This window comes from Polypterus senegalus, chromosome 17, assembly GCF_016835505.1.
Source record: "Polypterus senegalus isolate Bchr_013 chromosome 17, ASM1683550v1, whole genome shotgun sequence".
Lineage (NCBI taxonomy): Eukaryota > Metazoa > Chordata > Cladistia > Polypteriformes > Polypteridae > Polypterus > Polypterus senegalus.
Window position 1 is genome coordinate 7,725,406 of NC_053170.1, and position 21,330 is coordinate 7,746,735.

The 21,330-nt window shown below is 38.7% G+C and overlaps 1 protein-coding gene across 2 annotated transcripts in view; it reads right to left on the reverse strand.

Moving 5' to 3' along the window:
* The window catches only part of lsm12b (LSM12 homolog b), a 45,142-nt gene that overhangs the window by 9,045 nt on the left and 14,767 nt on the right, over positions 1–21,330 (reverse strand). For both annotated transcript variants that reach the window (XM_039739463.1, XM_039739462.1), the window contains exon 2: positions 14,018–14,151. In XM_039739463.1, coding sequence (XP_039595397.1) covers positions 14,018–14,151 — 134 coding nt within the window. The remainder of the gene's footprint in view (positions 1–14,017; positions 14,152–21,330) is intronic.

Below are 21,330 nucleotides of genomic sequence, written 5' to 3' on the forward strand. Positions count from 1 at the left end.
ATATACTATATTATATATTATATTATAATACACTCACCTAAAGGATTATTAGGAACACCTGTTCAATTTCTCATTAATGCAATTATCTAATCAACCAATCACATGGCAGTTGCTTCAATGCATTTAGGGTGTGGTCCTGGTCAAGACAATCTCCTGAACTCCAAACTGAATGTCAGAATGGCAAAGAAAGGTGATTTAAGCAATTTGGAGCGTGGCATGGTTGTTGGTGCCAGACGGGCCAGTCTGAGTATTTCACAATCTGCTCAGTTACTGGGATTTTCACGCACAACCATTTCTAGGGTTTACAAAGAATGGTGTGAAAAGGGAAAAACATCCAGTATGCGGCAGTCCTGTGGGCGAAAATGCCTTGTTGATGCTAGAGGTCAGAGGAGAATGGGCCGACTGATTCAAGCTGATAGAAGAGCAACTTTGACTGAAATAACCACTCGTTACAACCGAGGTATGCAGCAAAGCATTTGTGAAGCCACAACACGCACAACCTTGAGGCGGATGGGCTACAACAGCAGAAGACCCCACCGGTACCACTCATCTCCACTACAAATAGGAAAAAGAGGCTACAATTTGCACGAGCTCACCAAAATTGGACAGTTGAAGACTGGAAAAATGTTGCCTGGTCTGATGAATCTCGATTTCTGTTGAGACATTCAAATGGTGGAGTCAGAATTTGACGCAAACAGAATGAGAACATGGATCCATCATGCCTTGTTACCACTGTGCAGGCTGGTGGTGGTGGTATAATGGTGTGGGGGATGTTTTCGTGGCACACTTTAGGCCCCTTAGTGCCAATTGGGCATCGTTTAAATGCCACAGGCTACCTGAGCATTGTTTCTGACCATGTCCATCCCTTCATGACCACCATGTACCCATCCTCTGATGGCTACTTCCAGCAGGATAATGCACCATGTCACAAAGCTCGAATCATTTCAAACTGGTTTCTTGAACATGACAATGAGGTCACTGTACTAAAATGGCCCCCCCAGTCACCAGATCTCAACCCAATAGAGCATCTTTGGGATGTGGTGGAACGAGAGCTTCGTGCCCTGGATGTGCATCTCACAAATCTCCATCAACTCCAAGATGCTATCCTATCAATATGGGCCAACATTTCTAAAGAATGCTTTCAGCACCTTGTTGAATCAATGCCACGTAGAATTAAGGCAGTTGTGAAGGCGAAAGGGGGTCAAACACCGTGTGTGTGTGTATATATATATATATATATATATATATATATATTACACACACACACACACACACACACATCTACATGTACCACAAACCAATAAACAAATATAAATGCTGAAAACAAACACCCCCATTAAAAGATAAATGGCTTTGAGAGAAGAGAAGAAATCCAAAAATAGAGACAGAGGAAAAGTTGAAGGTCTATTGATCTGGCCATCCAAATTCTATGTGAAGAAGATTTCAGAGAAAACATGTTACTGACCTTCATAATCCAACACCCATATCAAGTATTTTTAAAATGGCTGGAATAACTCCCGTCTTTTTACAACGCACGCACACACACACACACACACACACACACACACACACACACACACACACACACGATATAAATCTCTCATGAACACCGAATGGCACTTTTATTTTATACTGTATTCTTTTCAAATTATGGAACAACAATTATGCAAGTGGATTCCAATGGTGCTGTGTTGGATTATATACTTCGTGTCTTCATCTTTCTCCAAGAAATTACTTCCACTTTCACATGGTCTCTTAGCAATAGTTACATAAATGTAAATTTTTCCAGTTATAACAAAGACATATTATGTCTTCGCAGTCCTGCTACAAAGTTAAATGACTCACTCAGGGTTAACACAGTAAGGCAACAATAAGAACTGAACAGGTGGTCCTACAGTTTGTGGTTCAGACCATCCTACCAGCCACTGACCCACCCTTAATGCGGTGCAATCACCAGTGGGTACCGCTTACAAGCCAGCAGCTCTTAGGAATGCCTGCTCATGAATGCAGAGAACTGGCTCATCTCTAAATGACAGCTGCGCCCATTGTCCTCATTTACAGACTGTGAATGTCTCTTAATGAAAAAAAAAAAAAAAAACATTCCCACTGACAGGGAAGAAAATGCTTAATTGGCACAATTCTACCTTCCTTCAGAATAGTAGATGCTTCATTATGGTAATTCTACCACTGAAGTGATCAAAATGCAACAAAATGGAATGGTTCTGCTGAAAAGGCTCACAAAAGTCAGGCATACAGTAGGACGTACCACACAGTCCTACTTCTTAACGCCATGACGCAGCTACTCGTAAAAAGGACCACCCTCAATACTTAGTGTTGCCACTCACAAACATTTTTGGGGGGTCAAAAAATCCTTTATTCAAGAAATTTAATAAAGACGATGGCATTCTGCTGCTGGTCTCTTGAACTTAAAGAAAGGCATATGGCTCCAAAATTAGACTTTCTGCACATAATGCTGTGATTTGAGCAGTAAAATATAGCCAAAAGGAAACACATTGTTATTTTTGTATAACAAAAACTATTAGACAGAAATTTTGTTCAAATTTAGTTAACTTGTAGCATTTTTCAATGCTTATAACTTTGTCAAGTATCATTCAGAATATTCAGATTCGGTTATGCACTCAGGCTTACACATCATTCCTAATGTAGTAAAATTACATTAAGGAACACATGAAATATATAAATCCTTTGAAAGTTGAAAATTTTTAGAGATAGAGATTGATAGAGAGATAGAGATAGATAGAGAGAGAGAGAGAGAGAGAGAGATAGATAGATAGATAGATATATATACACACACAGTCATATGAAAATAAGTTTGGGAACCCCTCTCAGCCAGCATAATTGACTCTCCTTTCAACAAATAAGGTAACAGTGGTATGTCTTTCATTTCCTAGGAACATCTGAGCCCTGGGGTGTTTTCCAAACAAATATCATTAGTGAAGCAGTATTTAGTTGTATGAAATTAAATCAAATATGAAAAACTGGCTGTGCAAAAATGTGGGTCCCCTTGTCATGTGGCTGATTTGAATGCCTGTCACTGCTCAATGCTGATTACTAGCAACACCAAATTGGTTGGATGAGCTCATTAAGCCTTGAACTTCATAGACCGATGTGTCCAGTCATGAGTTGTAAAACGTATTTAAGGTGGTCAATTACAAGTTGTGCTTCCTTCCCTTTGACTCTCCTCTGAAGAGAGACACGCCCTTCTTATCAAATAAGGCCACGGACAGCCAGCAAAACATTCAGTCATGTGAAGTCACGTGGCACACACAGATTCTGTGCCTTTAGCAAAGAAGAAAGAGCAGCGCGAAGAAAAGACACCCAATTCACGATACATATGCAGAGAAAGGTACAGAATGTGAAAGCAGTAAACAGGCGAAAGTATTGTAGCGTCCCAGCCAAGCTGAAGCCTTTTTTGTTTTAGTTGACTGTTAGGTCCGCTTGAGGGAGGGCAGAGTACAGCGCGGCATACTGATAGCTGGGTGCCGATTGATGCGGTAATGGGGAGCCGGCACCCGTGGGAGGAGGGGTTGGAAAGGGTGCTAGGAAGTTGTGTTTGGGGTTACGCAGTCGGCGATTGTTAAAGTAGAACTTTTGTGACACTTTATTATGTCAGTCGCTACAGTATCAAAAAAAAGACAGCGCAGATCGCACTGAGAAAGAGCAAAAGGAAATTAGTTTAAGTCAGAGAATTTCAAAAACGGGGTTTAACTCAAATGCATCTATTGGTTACTTTGCAAAAAAATTATTAACTGCTGATGATGCGGATCGTTTTGTATGTGCTGAAATTCCAAACAGAGAAACCTATCCTAAATTATGGTACAAAGTCATTAAACACACGTCTCACAGACCTCATTTAAAAGATTCAGCACAGTGGGACACAAAAGATTTCAAATATTGTTTTTACAGAAGTGATGAAAAGTGAAACTAATATAACAGCAACAATTCAAAGAAAAAAAAAATCTTAAAAGTGTGTATCCAGAAAACCAAACATGGGGGTTGACGAGCGAGTATCTTAAAAGGAAGCCAATTAAGAGGAGTTCCCAGACTTTTTCAGATGACTGTGTGTGTGTGTGTGTGTATATATATATATATATATATATATATATATATATATATATATATATATATATATATATATATATATATATATGAGAGAGAGAGAGAGAGAGAGGCTGGGCAAGTTAACACGTTAATGAATTGACATCAACAATTATTTTAACGCACTTTTTGAAAGTCAGTCTCACTAGCGATCTTCTTGTTACAGCACTTTTCGAAATGTTTTTGCTAGAAGCAAAGTTAGCTTTGTTGAATTGACCTCGATTAACTGAGCATGCATGAGTAGCGAAGAGCAAAGAGCTTCTAAAATGTAATGTGGAGAGAAACCAAAGTGAATGCTCAAAGTAAAATAATCCGTGGATGACTTTTTTTCGTATTATCGCTGAATCTGACTCTGATCTACCGGACTCTGATTTTGATGCAAGTGATCTGGAGACGGAGATCGAAAACATAAGCGAGGTACCGGCATCAGCTGATTGGTCCCCAGCTCATTGTGGTGCTGAACACGTTCGTGTAGCTGATGCACCGATGGCAGCGTTCGCCTGGGAGGACAGACAATATGACAGGAGGTACATACCATATTGCGTCTGACTACGTGCACCTGTCTCACAAAGACGGGCAACGCAGCCAGCTCACTGTGCATTCCTGCTGGCCGTCGAGCCGCCGCAAACTGCAAACAGGCACCGACAGCAGGCACAATAGGCAGCAACAGACTTTTTATTTTGATTTATGTGTGAAACCACTGCTTTGTGTACTTTTCAGAAAAAAAGTTTTTTGGAAAAAATATTAGTCCTCAAAAAGAGTTGCTACTGAACATAGACGGTTTATGCTGCTTTCTGATAAAAGGAAATGTTTCTGCTGTTATCTGTTCAGATAAAAAAAGAAAACCGATTTAGAAATGTGAACTTGCTGTTGCTCAGAAGGTGCCTGTTATAATGTTGTGATGGTGGCTCTGGACTCTGAAGGTAACGCGTTTTTCTATAACAAACTAGATAAAATGTTAATTCCCTGGCAGTAGCAAACAGCTTTGGTTTTATATTTGATTACATTCATGTTTAAGTTGAGATTTACAATAAATATTTAAACTGCTGCTATGTAAATTGAATACTGCTGTTAAAAAGTACCTTATTTGTTTAAAGTCTCTGCAAACCAAATACATGCAATACACTATTTTTAAGTTTATTATTGAATTTTGCACATAATGTGATTGTTGTGATTGTCTGTGATTAAAAATTTTAAGTTGCTGCCCAGTACAAAATCCTAAGCCTAAAAGTGCAATGGTGACATTTTTACGTCATGCTTTAAATCTGCCTTATTTTAAAACCAACATATATGTGTTTGGTATGATTCTTTTCAGAATTTATCAGACTTTAATGCGATTGTGTTAGATTTTCAGATTCTTATTCTGTTTATAAATTATAAAGTAAAAAATATCAAGAGCTCACATCTCGCAAGACGGGACTTTGTGCTAAAAGATTTAACCACGCTTGGGGCCGGAAATAAAACACAAAGAGTAGGACAGCTGCTGTACAGGCTTTTAAATGTTTGAAGCGCCGCACGAGATGCAGATCATGCGGCAATCCAGCAGCTGATTGAGCAAAGAGGTGGTAAATGTAATGTAATGCCGTTTAAGAGGGGGTTTCTCCCTACAAACTACTCCTCAAGTTTTGTATGCTGTGACTGACCCTGCGGTACCTCATGGGAGACTGAAGCAACCTTGGAAGTAGTCTAGTGACCAGCATAAAAGAGGGTCAGCGGTCATTGCTCCAGTGAACTTGGCATTGAGCAGAGAGTAGATGAGAGTTCACCTGGGAGAAGGAGAAAGGATAGGGGTACAATAATGAAGAAAGATCTGAAGGTGTGGATAGCGTGAATGATCTCATTTTGCTTTAGTGCCTCAATCAAGTCCTTCTTTACTGCCTATAGTTGTAAAAAGACCTCTCTTTTCTATTTACTTTTAGTTTCTTTACAAGCCACAGCATATAGAAACACACCATACTACATAACAGGTGTACACAGTAACTAGGACTTGAGCAGCACCCAGAGGAGATGAATGGTATTGCACAAGTACAGTGCATTCAGAAGGGGGAAAAAGAGCTCTTTAAAACAGGTATATAATGGGAGTAATTAGAGGGCCTAAAGCCAGAAACCCCACTCCTAATTTATAGCCACATCTCAATAGAAATACTTGATTGATCAAGAAAAAAAAAAAACTGTAGGAGCCAAAATTTTTTTTAGATTAAACAACCGGAGATTAAGACATGTCACGATTGGAGTGTTCAAACTCATTAAGGGTAGTAGGATGCCGCTTGCTATTTTGATACAAGTTCTACAAAACGTGGGAACACCGGTGGAAACAGATTAAGGGTAAACTTCACAGCATCTCTTCATGCCGAGAAATTCAGACATGTGAATGAGCTGACAAGTAGTGTGGTGAACAGTACTACGTTAGGGACCTTCAAATTTTAACTGGGTTTGTACAGACATAAAGTGAATAGGGATCGATGTTGGGCGGAACGGTCCAACTTTTTCAAGTGAAGACTGGATTCCTAACCAACGAATGAGGACGAGAGGCGGATCTTTAATTAAAAAAAAAAAAAAAGTTTCCCATTGATTACAGGTGCCCATTTAACCTATTTAACGATATTTTAGCAAAAAAGAAGGTGTTTTGCCTGTTTTGTGCATATGATTGGATAACGAAAATGTGGATTTTGTGACACGAGTAATGCAAGACATTAGTATTGATGTTTCTTCACACTGTTTGCCGTTAATGCAGTGCACATCATTGGGCTCGGTTATATCTCTCCATTCTGTAAGCAATTCTAAAGAAAAAAAAATTCTTACTGCCTGCACCTCCAATTCTTTGGGTTGCATTACAAATCACATCATAAACTCTCGATTAAGATCAAAATAAGGGTTCAAGGTCCATTGGTTTGCAGGGTTTGGCACATCAGACAGACAATCCTTAAAAATAAAGACTTGGTTGAAGTACAGGCTCAGAACATACTTCAATAGCCTACATCGGCCAAACTCCAGGCCAGCTAGAGTGCTGGCATGTTTAGTGACTTGCTCAAGGGGCTTACTATGGTGCAGTATTGAGGTTTCAACATGTTGTTATCTTCACCACGGCCACCAGAGAACACCAACTGCAGTGATTTGCAAGACAGAACATAAGGAGGTCAAAAGGAAGAGAAAAGCCAATCCTGGCTACAATCAGCACAAGACATGAAACTACGGCAGGATGGGACATCAGTCCACTGCAATAGAAACCCCCACTTTCACTGGGTGGGTCAGTTATATATATATAAATAAATATATATATATATATATATATATATATATATATATATATATAAATATAAATATAAAATAAATAGATATATTTCATATATATATATATAAATATATAAATATAAATATAAAATAAATGGGTGAATGCTGGATAAACCTACTTCCTAAATCAGAGATGTCCTACTCAGATCTTGGTGGGCCACAGTGGCTGCAGGCATTCATTCTATCCCTTTTCTTAATTAGTGACTGGTTTCAGCTGCTAATTAACTTCTTTTGCTTTCATTTAAGAAAATAGGAACCTCAACAGTTTTGAAAATGTCTGTTGTGGCAGAATGAGAGCAGCAACAAGCCACGCAGGTAAATAACGGGTTTAATGAACATCAAGAATCGTCTTCTAATTAAGAAACTGGTTGGAGATGGCTGGTTATCTGTTGACTCACTTTACACTTCATTTTTGTTTGGCTGCCATCTAAGGAAAAAAAAAAATCAATTCAGACGACGGAGTCTTTTAAAATACAGCAATTAAAATGAAGGGAAGTCAATTAATAACAGAAATTGGTCCCTGATGAACGAAGTGGCTGGAAGGAAAACCAGCAGCCACTGCAGTCCTCCAGGATTAGTGTTGGACACCCCTGTCCTAAATAAAAAGGGATGTTATCTACTGCTGGGAGGTATGTCTTTAACAGACACCATTTAGAGTTTCAAACATTGCTACTTTTCATCCAGCAGTGAACTTTCAGACATATATTTTATGTTATGAAACAAGAATGTTACAAAACAGCCAAATTACATTTCTTATTGTTTAAATGAACTACTCCATCTTGGGTAGGATTTTAATCTGCATCCAGCCCTGCATGAAGGCTCTCCAACCAGCAGGGAAAAACCTGGGGGTCGGTGGCAGAATTGGCACTCCAGCCACCATAAAAAGCCTCACACTATCCCATTCCATCTGAACTGGTGTGGCACTGAGGTATCTCACCCGTTGTATGGCTGCACTCGCGTCCTAATCTGGTTTGTCATGTGATGGGTGAGGTGATGCACTGGATCAGCGCCTGCTCCTAACCTCCTCCTAAATGAATTACTGATACTTGTGGATATTTACCAGTTCAAAACCTCTCAAACCCACAAAATCCAATTTATATATATTGAAATAACACTGGGTACAAAGCAGGATCCAAATGTGGAGAGGCCCAATTTAAGATCACTAACCAACCTAACCTTCACATCTTTGGGGATGCAAGCAGAAAACTGGAGAATCAGAAGAAAAATCCACAGAGACCAGAGAGAAGGTACAAAAGTCCACGCAGAAAGCAGCTAAGAGTAGGATTCAAAACAAGGACAATGGTCCCACTGCCTCGTTTGAAGACTCGTTTCTCTTTAGAGACCAACCACTACAAGCAGATATGTATTTTTGTTAACCAAGTGCACACCAGATTAAACTTAACTAAATATTTACAATGTGCCACCAATAATGCAAATCCTAGCTTTACTTTGCCTTTCCATTCGATTCCCCTCACCTCATTATTTTCATCCTACTGATATTCTTATCTTTATATTATCCTGGGCAAAACCCTAAATCTTTGATGTATCCTTTAGTTTCACTTCAGACTATCTGAACTATTGACAAAGATCAAGTTTATAATGCAGTTTAAATTTCATTTTTACATCAGCTGTGCTATTTTCTGCCTTAGTTACATTTTAAAAATGAAGGCCTATCATTTTTGGCTTCAGTCTAAATGACTTCTGCATATTTTCAATCTTGGCCAAAAACGAAAATGGAGGAAGGAAGATGGGGGCGGAAAAACAGATTAGGCAATGCTAGCTTTGGCCACAAATTAAAGCAAAAAATCATTTGGTTTTAATGAAATGTGACACTTTCACATAACCATCATGGCTGTGCTTTAAACAAAATAAAGTAGAAATGAAATATTTGGCTCTCGCTGAGGCATGCAGGATACAGTTCACCCTTACATCGGAGGGGGCGATCAGCAATAAACCTTAGTTTATGTTTTGGCACATTCAATCTTTCCAAATTCAACCTTAAAAGTAGTAATCCTTTGTTAGACTCAAGTGGCAGAAAGTGCAAAAAAAGTTACCCATTGAGTCCCAGTGGATTAAATATACCAAAAAGAGGGGGCATTCACATAGTGGGGCACCAACAGTTGAGGGACCATTCAGAACATGGAAATCACTTGAAATTTGCACTTGTGAAGCTAACTGTGTATTTTGCTGTGTGAATTTATTTTTCACGTTTGGGGTGGGAAAAGATAAAATATAAAACTGTCCATTAGTCAAGAGGTTCTCAAACTCAGTTCTGGGGACCCCAGGTTTGCTGCTGGTTTCTGTTCTTCCGTTTGTAGTTTAACTCCTAGCTTAATTGTTCTACATTGTTTTGGGGTCAATGTATAAATTGTAAAACTAAGTTTGGTAAAATGTATTAGAACTAGGGGGCTCTGCCCCGTGCTCACTTCGCTCCTCAACCCCAGTGTTTGGTTAATCGGATATACAATTTTAAAAGCTTTTTTTTTCCCCCTTTGGAATTGTTTCAATTTCATTAATTGCACTTTTACTTTAAAGCTTCATTATAAACAATATTTGGAATTACCTTTTCTTCAAGATCGCATTGAATTTTGATTCCGTTTTTGGAGACACATTGTGACAACGCAGCGTATAACTGCCCGTGAGTGAATATTGTTTCTGTTTCTCTAATAAATAATCCAAGTTTTTCTAAATGTTTGTCCCTGTGATTTGTTATTTGTCATAGCAAAAGTTATTCTCACGGGCAACTGTAAACATTTTAATACGAATGGCATATCAAGATCTCCTTTGGTGTCTAATGTTATTAGCAGAATATATACATTACCTTTCTTGTCGCCTGTTAAAATTTGCATCGCTTCTCCGTGATCATAAACACACACCTGACTGAATTGTGTTTACTTGTCGTTGCTTTAACAGTTGCAGGACCACAGATTCTTGTAGCGTATGGTCCATTATTGTGTAAATCTACGTTTTGTGCATTGAATGATGCGACAGCGAAAAGACTTTGTTTCCTGCTCTTTGCCTTTTATTTCTCACCTCGCTTTGTCCTGCTATTTTTCCAATTACACCTGGTCCTGATGATGAATTTCCCTTTATTTGCGCCAATGTGATCTTTTCTATCTTTTTTTTGATACTGAAGCGACTGACGTAAATAAAGTGTCACAAACGTTTTACTTGAACAATCACAGACTTCGTAACCCCAAACACAACTTTCTAGCACCTTCTCCAACCCCTCATCCCCGGGGTCTTGCCCCCCACCCTCACTGCTCAATCAATACCCCGCTAATCAGTCTTCCATGCTGTACTCCACCCTCCCTCAATCGGCCCTAACAGTCACTTAAAACAAAAAAGGCTTCAACCTGGCAGGGATGCTAAAATACTTTCTAATTTTACTGCTTTCACATTCTTTATCTTTCTCTACAAGTGTATCGCGCCATCATTTGTTTGAGCCTTTCGAATTCCACCACTTTCATAATCGCTTATCTGCCTTTTTTTCTCTCCAACGCTTTTGGGTCTCTTTTCTCTACGCTGCTCTCTCTTCTTCGCTTAGTCGTCGACGTTTTATTTAGAATGTATTGTCCTTGTATGGTTTATATGTGCCGAGAGCAGAGGATCTGTGTGTGTTATGTGCCTTTACACGACTAAGTGTTTTGCTGGCTGTGCTCTCTTATTTGATGTTGTTTGTGTCTCGCGGGTCTTTAAAGTGTCTTCCTAGAAGATCACGTCTCGTTGCCCCAGCTTTTCCTTTCCAGCTAGAGGTTCATTTTCATTGCTATGACACCATTAAGAAAGAAAGCTACACAGAAAAGAGGCAAATTACTAGGAAAACAAAAATGACAGTCAAGCATTTGTATTTTTGCTATAGCTTTAAATATTTCGAAATGCCTTATATATTAAAAAAAAAAACAAAAAAAAACACACTACTGGGCTTTCTGAATACAGAATAAAAGTTCAGCTAATTAGAAAGATTGGTGAAAGCCATGTCACATTAGACATCGTTTCCAGTGAATTTAATTTGTAGCCTTCATTTTCATAATCATATTGAGTCTGAGGCAGCTGGCTGTGTGGTCCCATGAGGGCCGGTCGTCTAGTCTGACATATCAAGTGACTCACTCCTACTCGTCTACAGGTTTGACTTTATTTTTAGTCGAAGAGGTGGACTCTGGGTGCTTGACAGCGGACAACCAATGAATGCTCAATTGAAAGTACACATATTGTAGCAATGAGAGCTAAGGAACAGGAGCGTTTTGGATCTTACAAACAGAAGAAAAGCTAGCCTGACTCATGTCTTGTGTACCACGACAAGCTGATATGATACTGTATACAGTGCCCTTCTACTAATCATACATCAATGCCTATTTTAGCAGGGCTGTGGAGTCGAAGACAATTTTGGGTACCTGGAGTCGGGGTTGGACTTGGCAAAAATGTACCGACTGCTAATAAATTTAAATTGCAATTTAAAAAAAAAATAAAAAAAAAATACAGCAAGTTCAAATGTCCCATTTCACAAACAATAGTCATAATTAAGTACTTCTCTGATGCAAGAATAAAGCCCAGTGTGTAGTTGTGTTACTACTAGTGTGAAGTTCAGATGAGCTATTCTACAACCTGACATTCACATATTGTAATCTGGATTATGGTACATTACAAAAAGTGCTTTTATTTAATTTCATTTCAGTAATATAATGTGCTTAACAAGTTATTTGAGTGTAAACAAGTGTCATGATGTAGCTGGCAGTGTGTGCTGTGGCCTGATGTGTTTTGGGGTTCTTGTCTTTTGTTTAAGCTGGCCAATATGGTAGAGAGTCAGCTTCCTAGCCACTAGTTCTGTGGTTAAATGACGTGTATGTTGCCTTCCTTCAATCAACATGGAAAATGCATCAGAAGAGTCGGGGTCGGGGAGTCTGAAGTATCAGAAACTATGAAGTCGGAGTTGAAGGATTTAATCTACCGACTCCACAGCCCTGTATTTAAGACTTATGGAGTTACTGGTTTACTTTTCCGTTGTTACTTATTCTTAACTAATCTTATTTGTTTTTTTTTTTTTTTAAATTTCTTATAAGTTTCGCTCTGAAACCTTGCAAAGCACTTTGAGCTACATTCCTTGTAAGAAAATGTGCTATAGAAATAAATGTTGACAGAATGAGGGAAATCAAAAAAAGACTGCAGTTGAACTTGCCGTGGCTGCTAACCCTTCATACAGCACAGGCTCCATCAGGGTTAGGTTTAGGATGCTATCAGTTTTCAGAAAATAGTGCAAGCATAATTATGCTGGAAAGCGGTCATGTTGATAAATTTGACAATTTGTTGTGTAAGACAGATATGGTTTGGCGGCAAGATCAGCTCCTCTAATCTGCAAATTTCACACACCCTACTACGACTGAATGTTGCATAATTGACTTACTGATTGTGGAACGTGGGAATGGATAAAAACAGAAATCTGCAGCCTTAGGGTCTGCCCAGGACTGAGTTGAAGACATCAGCATTAGCTTTATAAAATACTTGTAAGCCCTAACCTGAAGTATGGTGTTCACTTTTGGTCACCGGGCTACAAACAAAAAGATAAGCATTGCTAACAAAATGAGCAACTAGGCGGATTCTGGGAGGTATATAAGGAGTTGAACCTTTTCAGTGTAAGGAATTGGAGATTAAGAAGTGGCGTGACTGATGTTTTTAAAATTATGAAAGGAACTGGTACAGTGGATCCAGGCTGTTACGTTAAATAAGTTACAACAAGAACACAGGACATAACTGGAAACTTGTTGAGGGTAAACTTCACACAATCTTTAGAAAGTGTTTCTCCACACAGGGAGCCACAGATCCATGGAATGAGCAACCAAACAGTGCAATAGACTGCAGAACTTTAGGGACTTTCACATCTCGACTTCATGTTATTTTGGAGAAATTAGATTTGCTGAACTCTGTTGGACTGAATGGCCCGTTTTCAACAAACTTTCTAATGTTCTAATCTTATTCTTATTAATTTATTGATCTGATTATCGAATATGCTCTTCACTATCATGATACAGTATATATAGGTTACCTTATACTAATAGATCCATTTGATTAGTTTAAAATATATGCTTAAGAAATATAACAACATGATATAAATATTTTATTGATACAAGATAACATTTAGGAGAAATTAGGTAGGCAGACGGCGATCTTTGTTAGGGTAAATGTCATTTTACAAATCAAAATTCTCCTGATGTTCCGACTCCAAAGATGATGCTGCCAGCTCCCAAATGTTTTAAGTGTTAGTGACAAGTTTCCCAGAGAATCTGGATATAAACATCCATAAGAAGAATTAACCAAAAAAAAGGCTCCTGCACAAGTCCATGCATATCATAATGAACAAATGAAGCCTTCACCTTCATCACATTGTACACTTCTTTCCCAATACTTAAGGTGGAGAAGTTATGTTACAGTACTTTAAGCTACTGAAGATTTGTGCAGATTAAATCTAAACCAAAGCAGTTATCAGCAAAACAAAGAATTGAGCATCTGGGAGACAAGGCAGTTCAGGAATAGAGATGACCGAACAGGTTGTCCGAGGCCAACATTCATTACGTGCGTGCCAAAAGAAAGATGAAAGATCTTGCCAGCTTACCTTGTTAACATTCAGCGATGCTAATGGTGGAGGAGTCTCCGTGCGGTCATTTAGTATAGCAACTTCTGAAACGAAGGCTAAATTAATCAAGATAACATCACTGAGGTTGGGTTTTCCGCTGGAAGAGGGGCATTCTGGAAGAAGACTGGAATCAAGGAAAAAACATTTTTCTGAAAGGAAAGATTATTAAACTATTTGGAAACCCCAATAAACCCACTGATTAAAAAAAAAAAAAAATTGGCGATACCCACCGCAAATACAAATTGCAATAGGATTACACAATCAATTCTGTATTCCAGCGTCGCCCATTAACCAATTCAGTTTATTTAGTAATTGGGTATTTCCTACATATACAACGCTAGAATCACTTTTAAATACACGTTCATGCATGGATAGAATAACATATATTCTCAAGCACACTTAATCCAGTTAACTGTTTTGGGGGGCCTTGGCTCACTTCTAGTAGCATCGGGCACAAGACAGGGACCAACCCTGCACAGAGCGCTGTCTCAATTCACTACCCAACTTACAGTCATGTCAACTAACCCAACACACAACTTTGGGTATGCAGGAGGAAAATCCACATTGACACAGAGAAGGACAGAAAGAGAAGGAAAGAGAGAATGTGCGAAACACCACACTGACGACAAAGAGCTGAACAATTTAAACCCAGGACACCAAGTCCAAGAGAGGCCAGGTATAAGTTACTACGTTTTTAATAAACTCCTTGTAAAGTTAAGTGGCCTCGTCCTATTCTCATACTCTAGCCAGGATGACAATCCAAACTGAAAAAAAAAAATGAAGCTAATTTTTATTAGACAGGAGGGTCTTTTTATTTTGCAAGTTTTTCAGATAACAATTACCAAAGGGAAGACACGTCACTAAATGTTTAAGAGAAGAAGGCATTTCTGTGTTATTTCCACCAATGGGGTTTATTTAAAAAAGACATACACTTTATAAGTATGGGGTTTCAAAATAAATATTGCAAAATCTTGATAACTTTAAATTGTCCATACAAAGATAAACTAAAACTAGAGTAGGCATTTCTGTAATGCACCTTAGAAAAGGATAACTGTTTGTGTGCGTGTCCAATTAACTGCTATGTCTCCATCATTTTTAAAGAAGGCACATCACAGATATTATAAAATGCAGTGCATTTGTCATTCCAACAGATGGTGCACCACAAACAGAAAAAGAGAGTTAGGAGCATGCACTGCTACAACGCGTTGCTGCACCCACCACATGATGGACCACCTCAGGATCCCAAATTAGGACCCGAGCACAGCCATGCAATGGGCGACGCCTCAGCACCACACTGGTTTGAATGGAATGCAATAGCATGGAAAAAAAAAAAATAATGGCTGGACTGCCAATCCACCACAAACATTTGTAGTAGTTAAACGCATTTCATTTGTCATTCCGACACACTGTGCATCACAAACACTAACACTGCTTTTGGGAATCCTATACCAAATGGCACATAACACAGACATATGCACTGCAAATGTTAACACAAAACAGCTAGTGGCACAATAAAGCTCTGAACTAGCAGACTCTAAACTTTTGAATTAATGTTACAATCTCGATGAACAGAATGGATGAGCTTGCTGGGCTGAATGGCCTGCTCTTGTCATAATGTTGTCCGATATTCCAAATAAAGGACAAGCTTAACCACGTCAGGAACTCCAGTTGTTAGAAGATTTGGATTGGAACAAAAAACCCATTGCAACTGCTGCCCTCCTTAAGTGGGTAATGCAGGGCTAATCACCTCAGCCCATGGAGAGCCGCAATGGCTACGGGTTTCAGTTCAAGCCAAACGCTGCTTTCATTGGTAAGGACATCAAGTCCAGGAAAGACTGTCATGTGTACATAAGTGCAATGAAATTTATACATGCATGTCTTCATAGAACACTTGACAAAAACACAATAAAATCTACATTTTACGCGTCTATAATAGTAATATGATATGTAACATGTATTTGCAAGTATTATATATTTCTGCACTGTTACGATACAATATTTAAATCTAGCCATCAGCAACAGGGCAAATCATCCCAAACTAGTTCCCGGATCCAAGCTCCAATAAATACAGACGGTTAAGAGTCAGGAGAAACACCCAGCAGTACAGCTTTAGCTAAAACCTTTCACATATCAACCCTGTACAGAGGTGGGAGGAGACGAAGAGAAAGAAGAAGCAGTAATATTCCAATATTTAAACTCATAATTGGAGTCAATAAAGTCAGAACTGGCATCAATCTACATTCCAACTGCACAAATGAACCACCAGCCACACAGATGAAGAAGCTCGAGACCTTTATATGCCTGTAAGTCAAAGTCATATTGTTAAAATATAAAAACGCGTTTTCATACAATTACACCATTGTCTTTTTAAAGTCTTCAATAAAATTTGCCAAGCCACCTCTTCTAAGGAAAAAAAAAAATTATTATTTATATATATATATATATATAGTTTTCCTCTGGATAAGACAAAACATTTTTAACAATTGTTAACACTGTTAGGCACACAAGTAATTATTTCATTTTCCTTTGAGTCCAGGACTGTGTGGGAGTCGACGTCTAGTAAGCATACTTTCTGCCTGGACACATAAATCACAACTCAATACAATGATTCACGAACTCTTTGACTGGAAACACTCGGCTGCTGACCACATTTCCTTTCCTGAAGACATAAGCAAGGCTAGAAATGCAGCACACTTTCCATCTTCTAATGAAACAGCAAAGAACAGTAAGACCTTGGACACCCACGCATAAGCTGGCAATGCAGAAACAATGCAATGGACATGGCAGGGTTTATTTAGTGCATTTCTGGTCCCCATTCGGGTGGTCTATCTTGGTGGGGTCTTTGGGTTAAGCTACTGTCACAAGTACAGTATGTGCTAATCGACATGCAACACACTCAAGTGCCTTGAACTACCTGATCTCAAAACATCTGCCTTCCAGTTGATAACACTATCACTAGGAGACATTAATTTAGTGCATTTTGGAATATAGCTATTGGTAGAACATCCAACAAAGGAAACTGACCAGACAAAATTTTAACAGATCACTAATATACATATAAGTATAGTAAGTATACTATAAGTATTTATACTTATAGTACAAGTATAAATACACATGTATATGCACACATACAGAAAAGCATTTACGTATTAGTAGTGATCTAAGGCTTATATGCCTTCCCTATTAAAGAATTTTATTTTTTTTTAAAAACCCAATTTCAAAAAAGACTAATATGCTAATTACATTTAAAAATCTTTTAAAAGCTACCTGAATAAAATGCTTTGTCTTTCTCAAGCACCCTCTCTTCATCACCGGACTTATCATCTTAGTCATTGGCATAGTAAAAGGTAGCAATACACATTGGGGGAAGAGGTGGGTCTGGAGGACAGGGTGGCAGGTCTTAGGTCTTTAAATCCAGTTTCACAAAGCAGCATTTGCAAGCCATGCAGGGTGGGCCGAGGCACTGCAGTGCTCGACAGCTTCCTATGATGTACTTCATTGATTGTCACAAATGTCAAAGCAAATCAGCACAATATTGGCAAGTTATGTGGGCCTCAGCATCATTAAAAATCTTGCCGGCACTGGTTTGGGCCCTAGAATTTTTTTGATGTTGGAGAATTATGATTCCATAATTCTGTTATTTGGACACTGGGTCATAAGAATGTAAGAAATTTACCAGAGGAGTTGAGATCATTCAGTCTGTTATTATGAAATTTAGCAAAGGACTACTGATCATTCAGTCTATCAAGCTTGTTTGCTTAGCGAAGAACTAAACTGTCCCAAAATCATATCCAGGCATTTATTAAAATGCTGTCAAAATTTCCATTTCAACTGTATATCTTGGTAGATTGTTCCAGAGTCCCACAGCTCTTTGGATTTTGGCTCCAGCAGAACACCGTGACACTTTAGTTAGGATATAGCAGGTTGGATTAACTGTTGCTATTATATCTTTGACTTGGATATTAGAGTAAACCGAGCTGAACAAATGTGTGTGTGTTTTCATTTTAGGCTTTAAAGCAACAAAATGTGAATATTTTCAAAGGGGTGGGAGAGGCGATTCTTTTCAATACCCAATGTATGTCATGTTCTTAACACTAGAATCCCTGAAACTTACGATTTTTTTTGTTATCCCTGACATAGCACAGCGATAAGAAGTTATAAGCTTCTTGGCATAACAACCCACTTTTGTTTTGTAAATGCGTGGGTGAGCAGAATGCTAACCACCCACCCCACTCAGTCAGATGAAGGCATTGCCCTGCTGAAGTCTGTGTTGAACAACTTATTTGGTGATGTGTTTGTATGGAATTGTATAGTTAACAAAATCCCATGGTTTGAAATATACACATTTCATGTGTGTTCTGTGTCCACAACAATCTGTGTAAATATAGAATGACAGAAGAAATGCGAGGAAAGAAATGCTGAACACATGGCTGAAACAGAAAATATTTTCATTATGCAATAGTAACAACGACAGAAAATGTTTAGATAGGTTATAGTAATAACGACATCATTTTGACGTGAAGTGTAGGAAGAGTGAATATTCAAGAAACACTTTCACGAAAGGTGTAACAAAGAATAAAACCAAACAAAAAGAAACTGCTCATTTGCATTTTGCTTAAGCCCAACTATCAGTCGGTATGAAGTAAGAGACGTTCGCATGCACGTGTTTGCGCGTTTCATTTTCAACCAGTGGTAATACTGCTCCGTGTCAGATTTATGCAGATGGTGCAGTGGAAAAAGCTAAAAAACTTAGCAACTTTGACGTCACAGGTTTGAATTTCACATCATCCGTGCATATAGCGCTTCGAGTATTAAGCTGCTAAAATGTGAACGATTTTTTTTTCATTCAGTTTTATTCAAGAATCCAAAAATAAAACTGAATAAAGAAATCGTTCAAATTCAGTTTTATTCAAGAACCCAAGAATAAAACTGAATATAACAAAAATCGTTCAAATTTGCAAGCGAGGAAAAGTAACATCCACCATAGACATTGCGGTGTCCGTTTGCTCAAGAAGACACCAAGAAGAAACAACTGAGCTGTGTTTGTATGTCTGCTTTTATCCCTCCAGCTGTAACTTTTACAAGTACCATAAATTTACACAGGATGTTAGAGAAAAGCCAAGCAAAATGACACCTTTTATTGGCTAACTAAAAAGATTACAATATGCAAGCTTTTGAGGCAACTCAGGCCCCTTCTTCAGGCGAGATGTAATACTGAAACTGAAGTTCCCTGTGTTTATATCCACACACTAGGACAAGAAACAACATTGGTAAATCTTTAAATGAAAAATCTTAAATGTAAAAAATTAATAGGTTCATTCAGGCTAAGATTAATTTAACAAGAGAGAGGAGAACAATGTATGGTCAAGATCTTTGGAGAAGACAACTGTCCAACAAAGTCCTTTGAAGTCTGTGATGAGTTTTTCAAAACTCAAATCAAATGTATGTTTTATTATGCGATAATAACAATAGCAGCTCGTTACTCAAAGCGCTAAATGTGAGAATGTCACGAGATTCTCCAAGAAACAGAATATTGAGAATGATACGCGCGTATACTTTAGGTCATTTTGGATTGTTTAGTCTGCCTTTTAAACAAGTGCAAGCAAAACTTGGTTATTTGATCAGTTTCCTGATTTCACAGTCCTGTCATCCTGCGTCTAGATATTCTGACGACTCCCCGTATCCGTGTATTGCTGTGGACTCGCACCACAAAACATCTCAGTTCTCAGATTTACACAGTGATAACTGCAGGTGGTGAGCCACAAACCTGCGACATCTTGATTACAAAGGCCTTCAGAAGCAGTTTATCAGCAGCCTGAGCTAAAGGAGTTCTCCTATTAGCTCACATTGCAAGGCTTACGGATGACCACAGTCAATTGACCACAGTGCTTATCTGCGAACTGTGATGCTTTCTGGTGTGAGTGCACAGCAATACAATCCATAAATCGGGGAAGATCTCTTCTGGTAGTTTATCTATACATAAGCTCAGGAAGTGCCATACGAATGGTTTTAAATCATAAATGTCTTGGTACACACACATTAAAAATAGGCCTACAGCTCATAGCTAGGCTGTTATGTTTATGTGTGAGCTTAAATATCACAAGGCACACATCAATTCATTGCAATGCAGTGCTTTGTGAACCTTTAGCCACTGAGAGGGATCGGTCTGTTTAAAAATCATGAGCACATTAAAACGTATCATGGTAATGACGGACTTCCAATAATTAACAAAACACCTAGTACCCCTAATTAGAATATGCATGTCCAAGATGTTAATGAACACAAGTCACTTAACACAGGACACTGCAAGGCAAGTACAAGAGGGAGTCAAGCTAAAGTTAGAAAATGGGATTAATCAGAAAATGGAATGAGCCTCAACAAAACTGATCATGTCGTTTCTCAATGTCGTCTCCACCCTACTCAATGCACTTGTGCCACCTGACTGGAAGTGCCCGGATTCCAGCAGAATAAAAGGTTTTGTCTCGTCTGCGTAACCACTTGTGCACCGCTTTCTTCACGTCGCCATCTGTCTTAAAATCGACGACCACCCGGAGGTTTTGTTTTTACCGGTCCAAAATCAGGTGAATAAGGAGGATGTGGCAATACCTCACACTTCAGGTTTCTCCAGACAAGCCTTGGTGTTCTTAGCAGTGTGTGTCATTGCCTTGCAGCCAAAGGACTCCTCGAGACAGCAGTCCCCGCCGCTTGGATCGAATAGCAGGCTTCACATTGGTCTCCAGCAAGTCACAGTAACTTGCACTAGTGACTGTAGTACCCCTCGGCATGTAGTGTTTGACAATATCCCGGGTGGCATGAGTGGTGGCAAGGACAAGACCAAACCTTTTATTCTGCTGGAATCCGGGCACTTCCAGGCAGGTGGCACAAGTGCAGTGAGTAGGGTGGAGACGACATTGAGAAACGGCATGATCAGTTTTGTTAAGGTTCATTCCATTTTCTAACTTTAGCTCGACTCCCACTCATGCATAATGTTATGATTAGGCCAATGTTAAAATGGGTTTTAGTTGTAATTCATTAACAGCAGACAAAGAGAGTTTTCTTTTTGGCAGAAACTGAAAAGTGAAAAATATTGAATACAATAAAGTGTCAAAAAAGCTGAAGCTAAAACCAAAAACATGATGATATGCTCATAATCTATGCCTATATTTGAAGATGAGAGAAAGTACTGCCAGTACAATTCACTTTAGAATGTTTAAATAAAAAAAAATGGAAAATTAGACATACAATTTAACTTTGTTATTTCTTAAATAAGGGGAAAAGCTAAGCAAAATGAC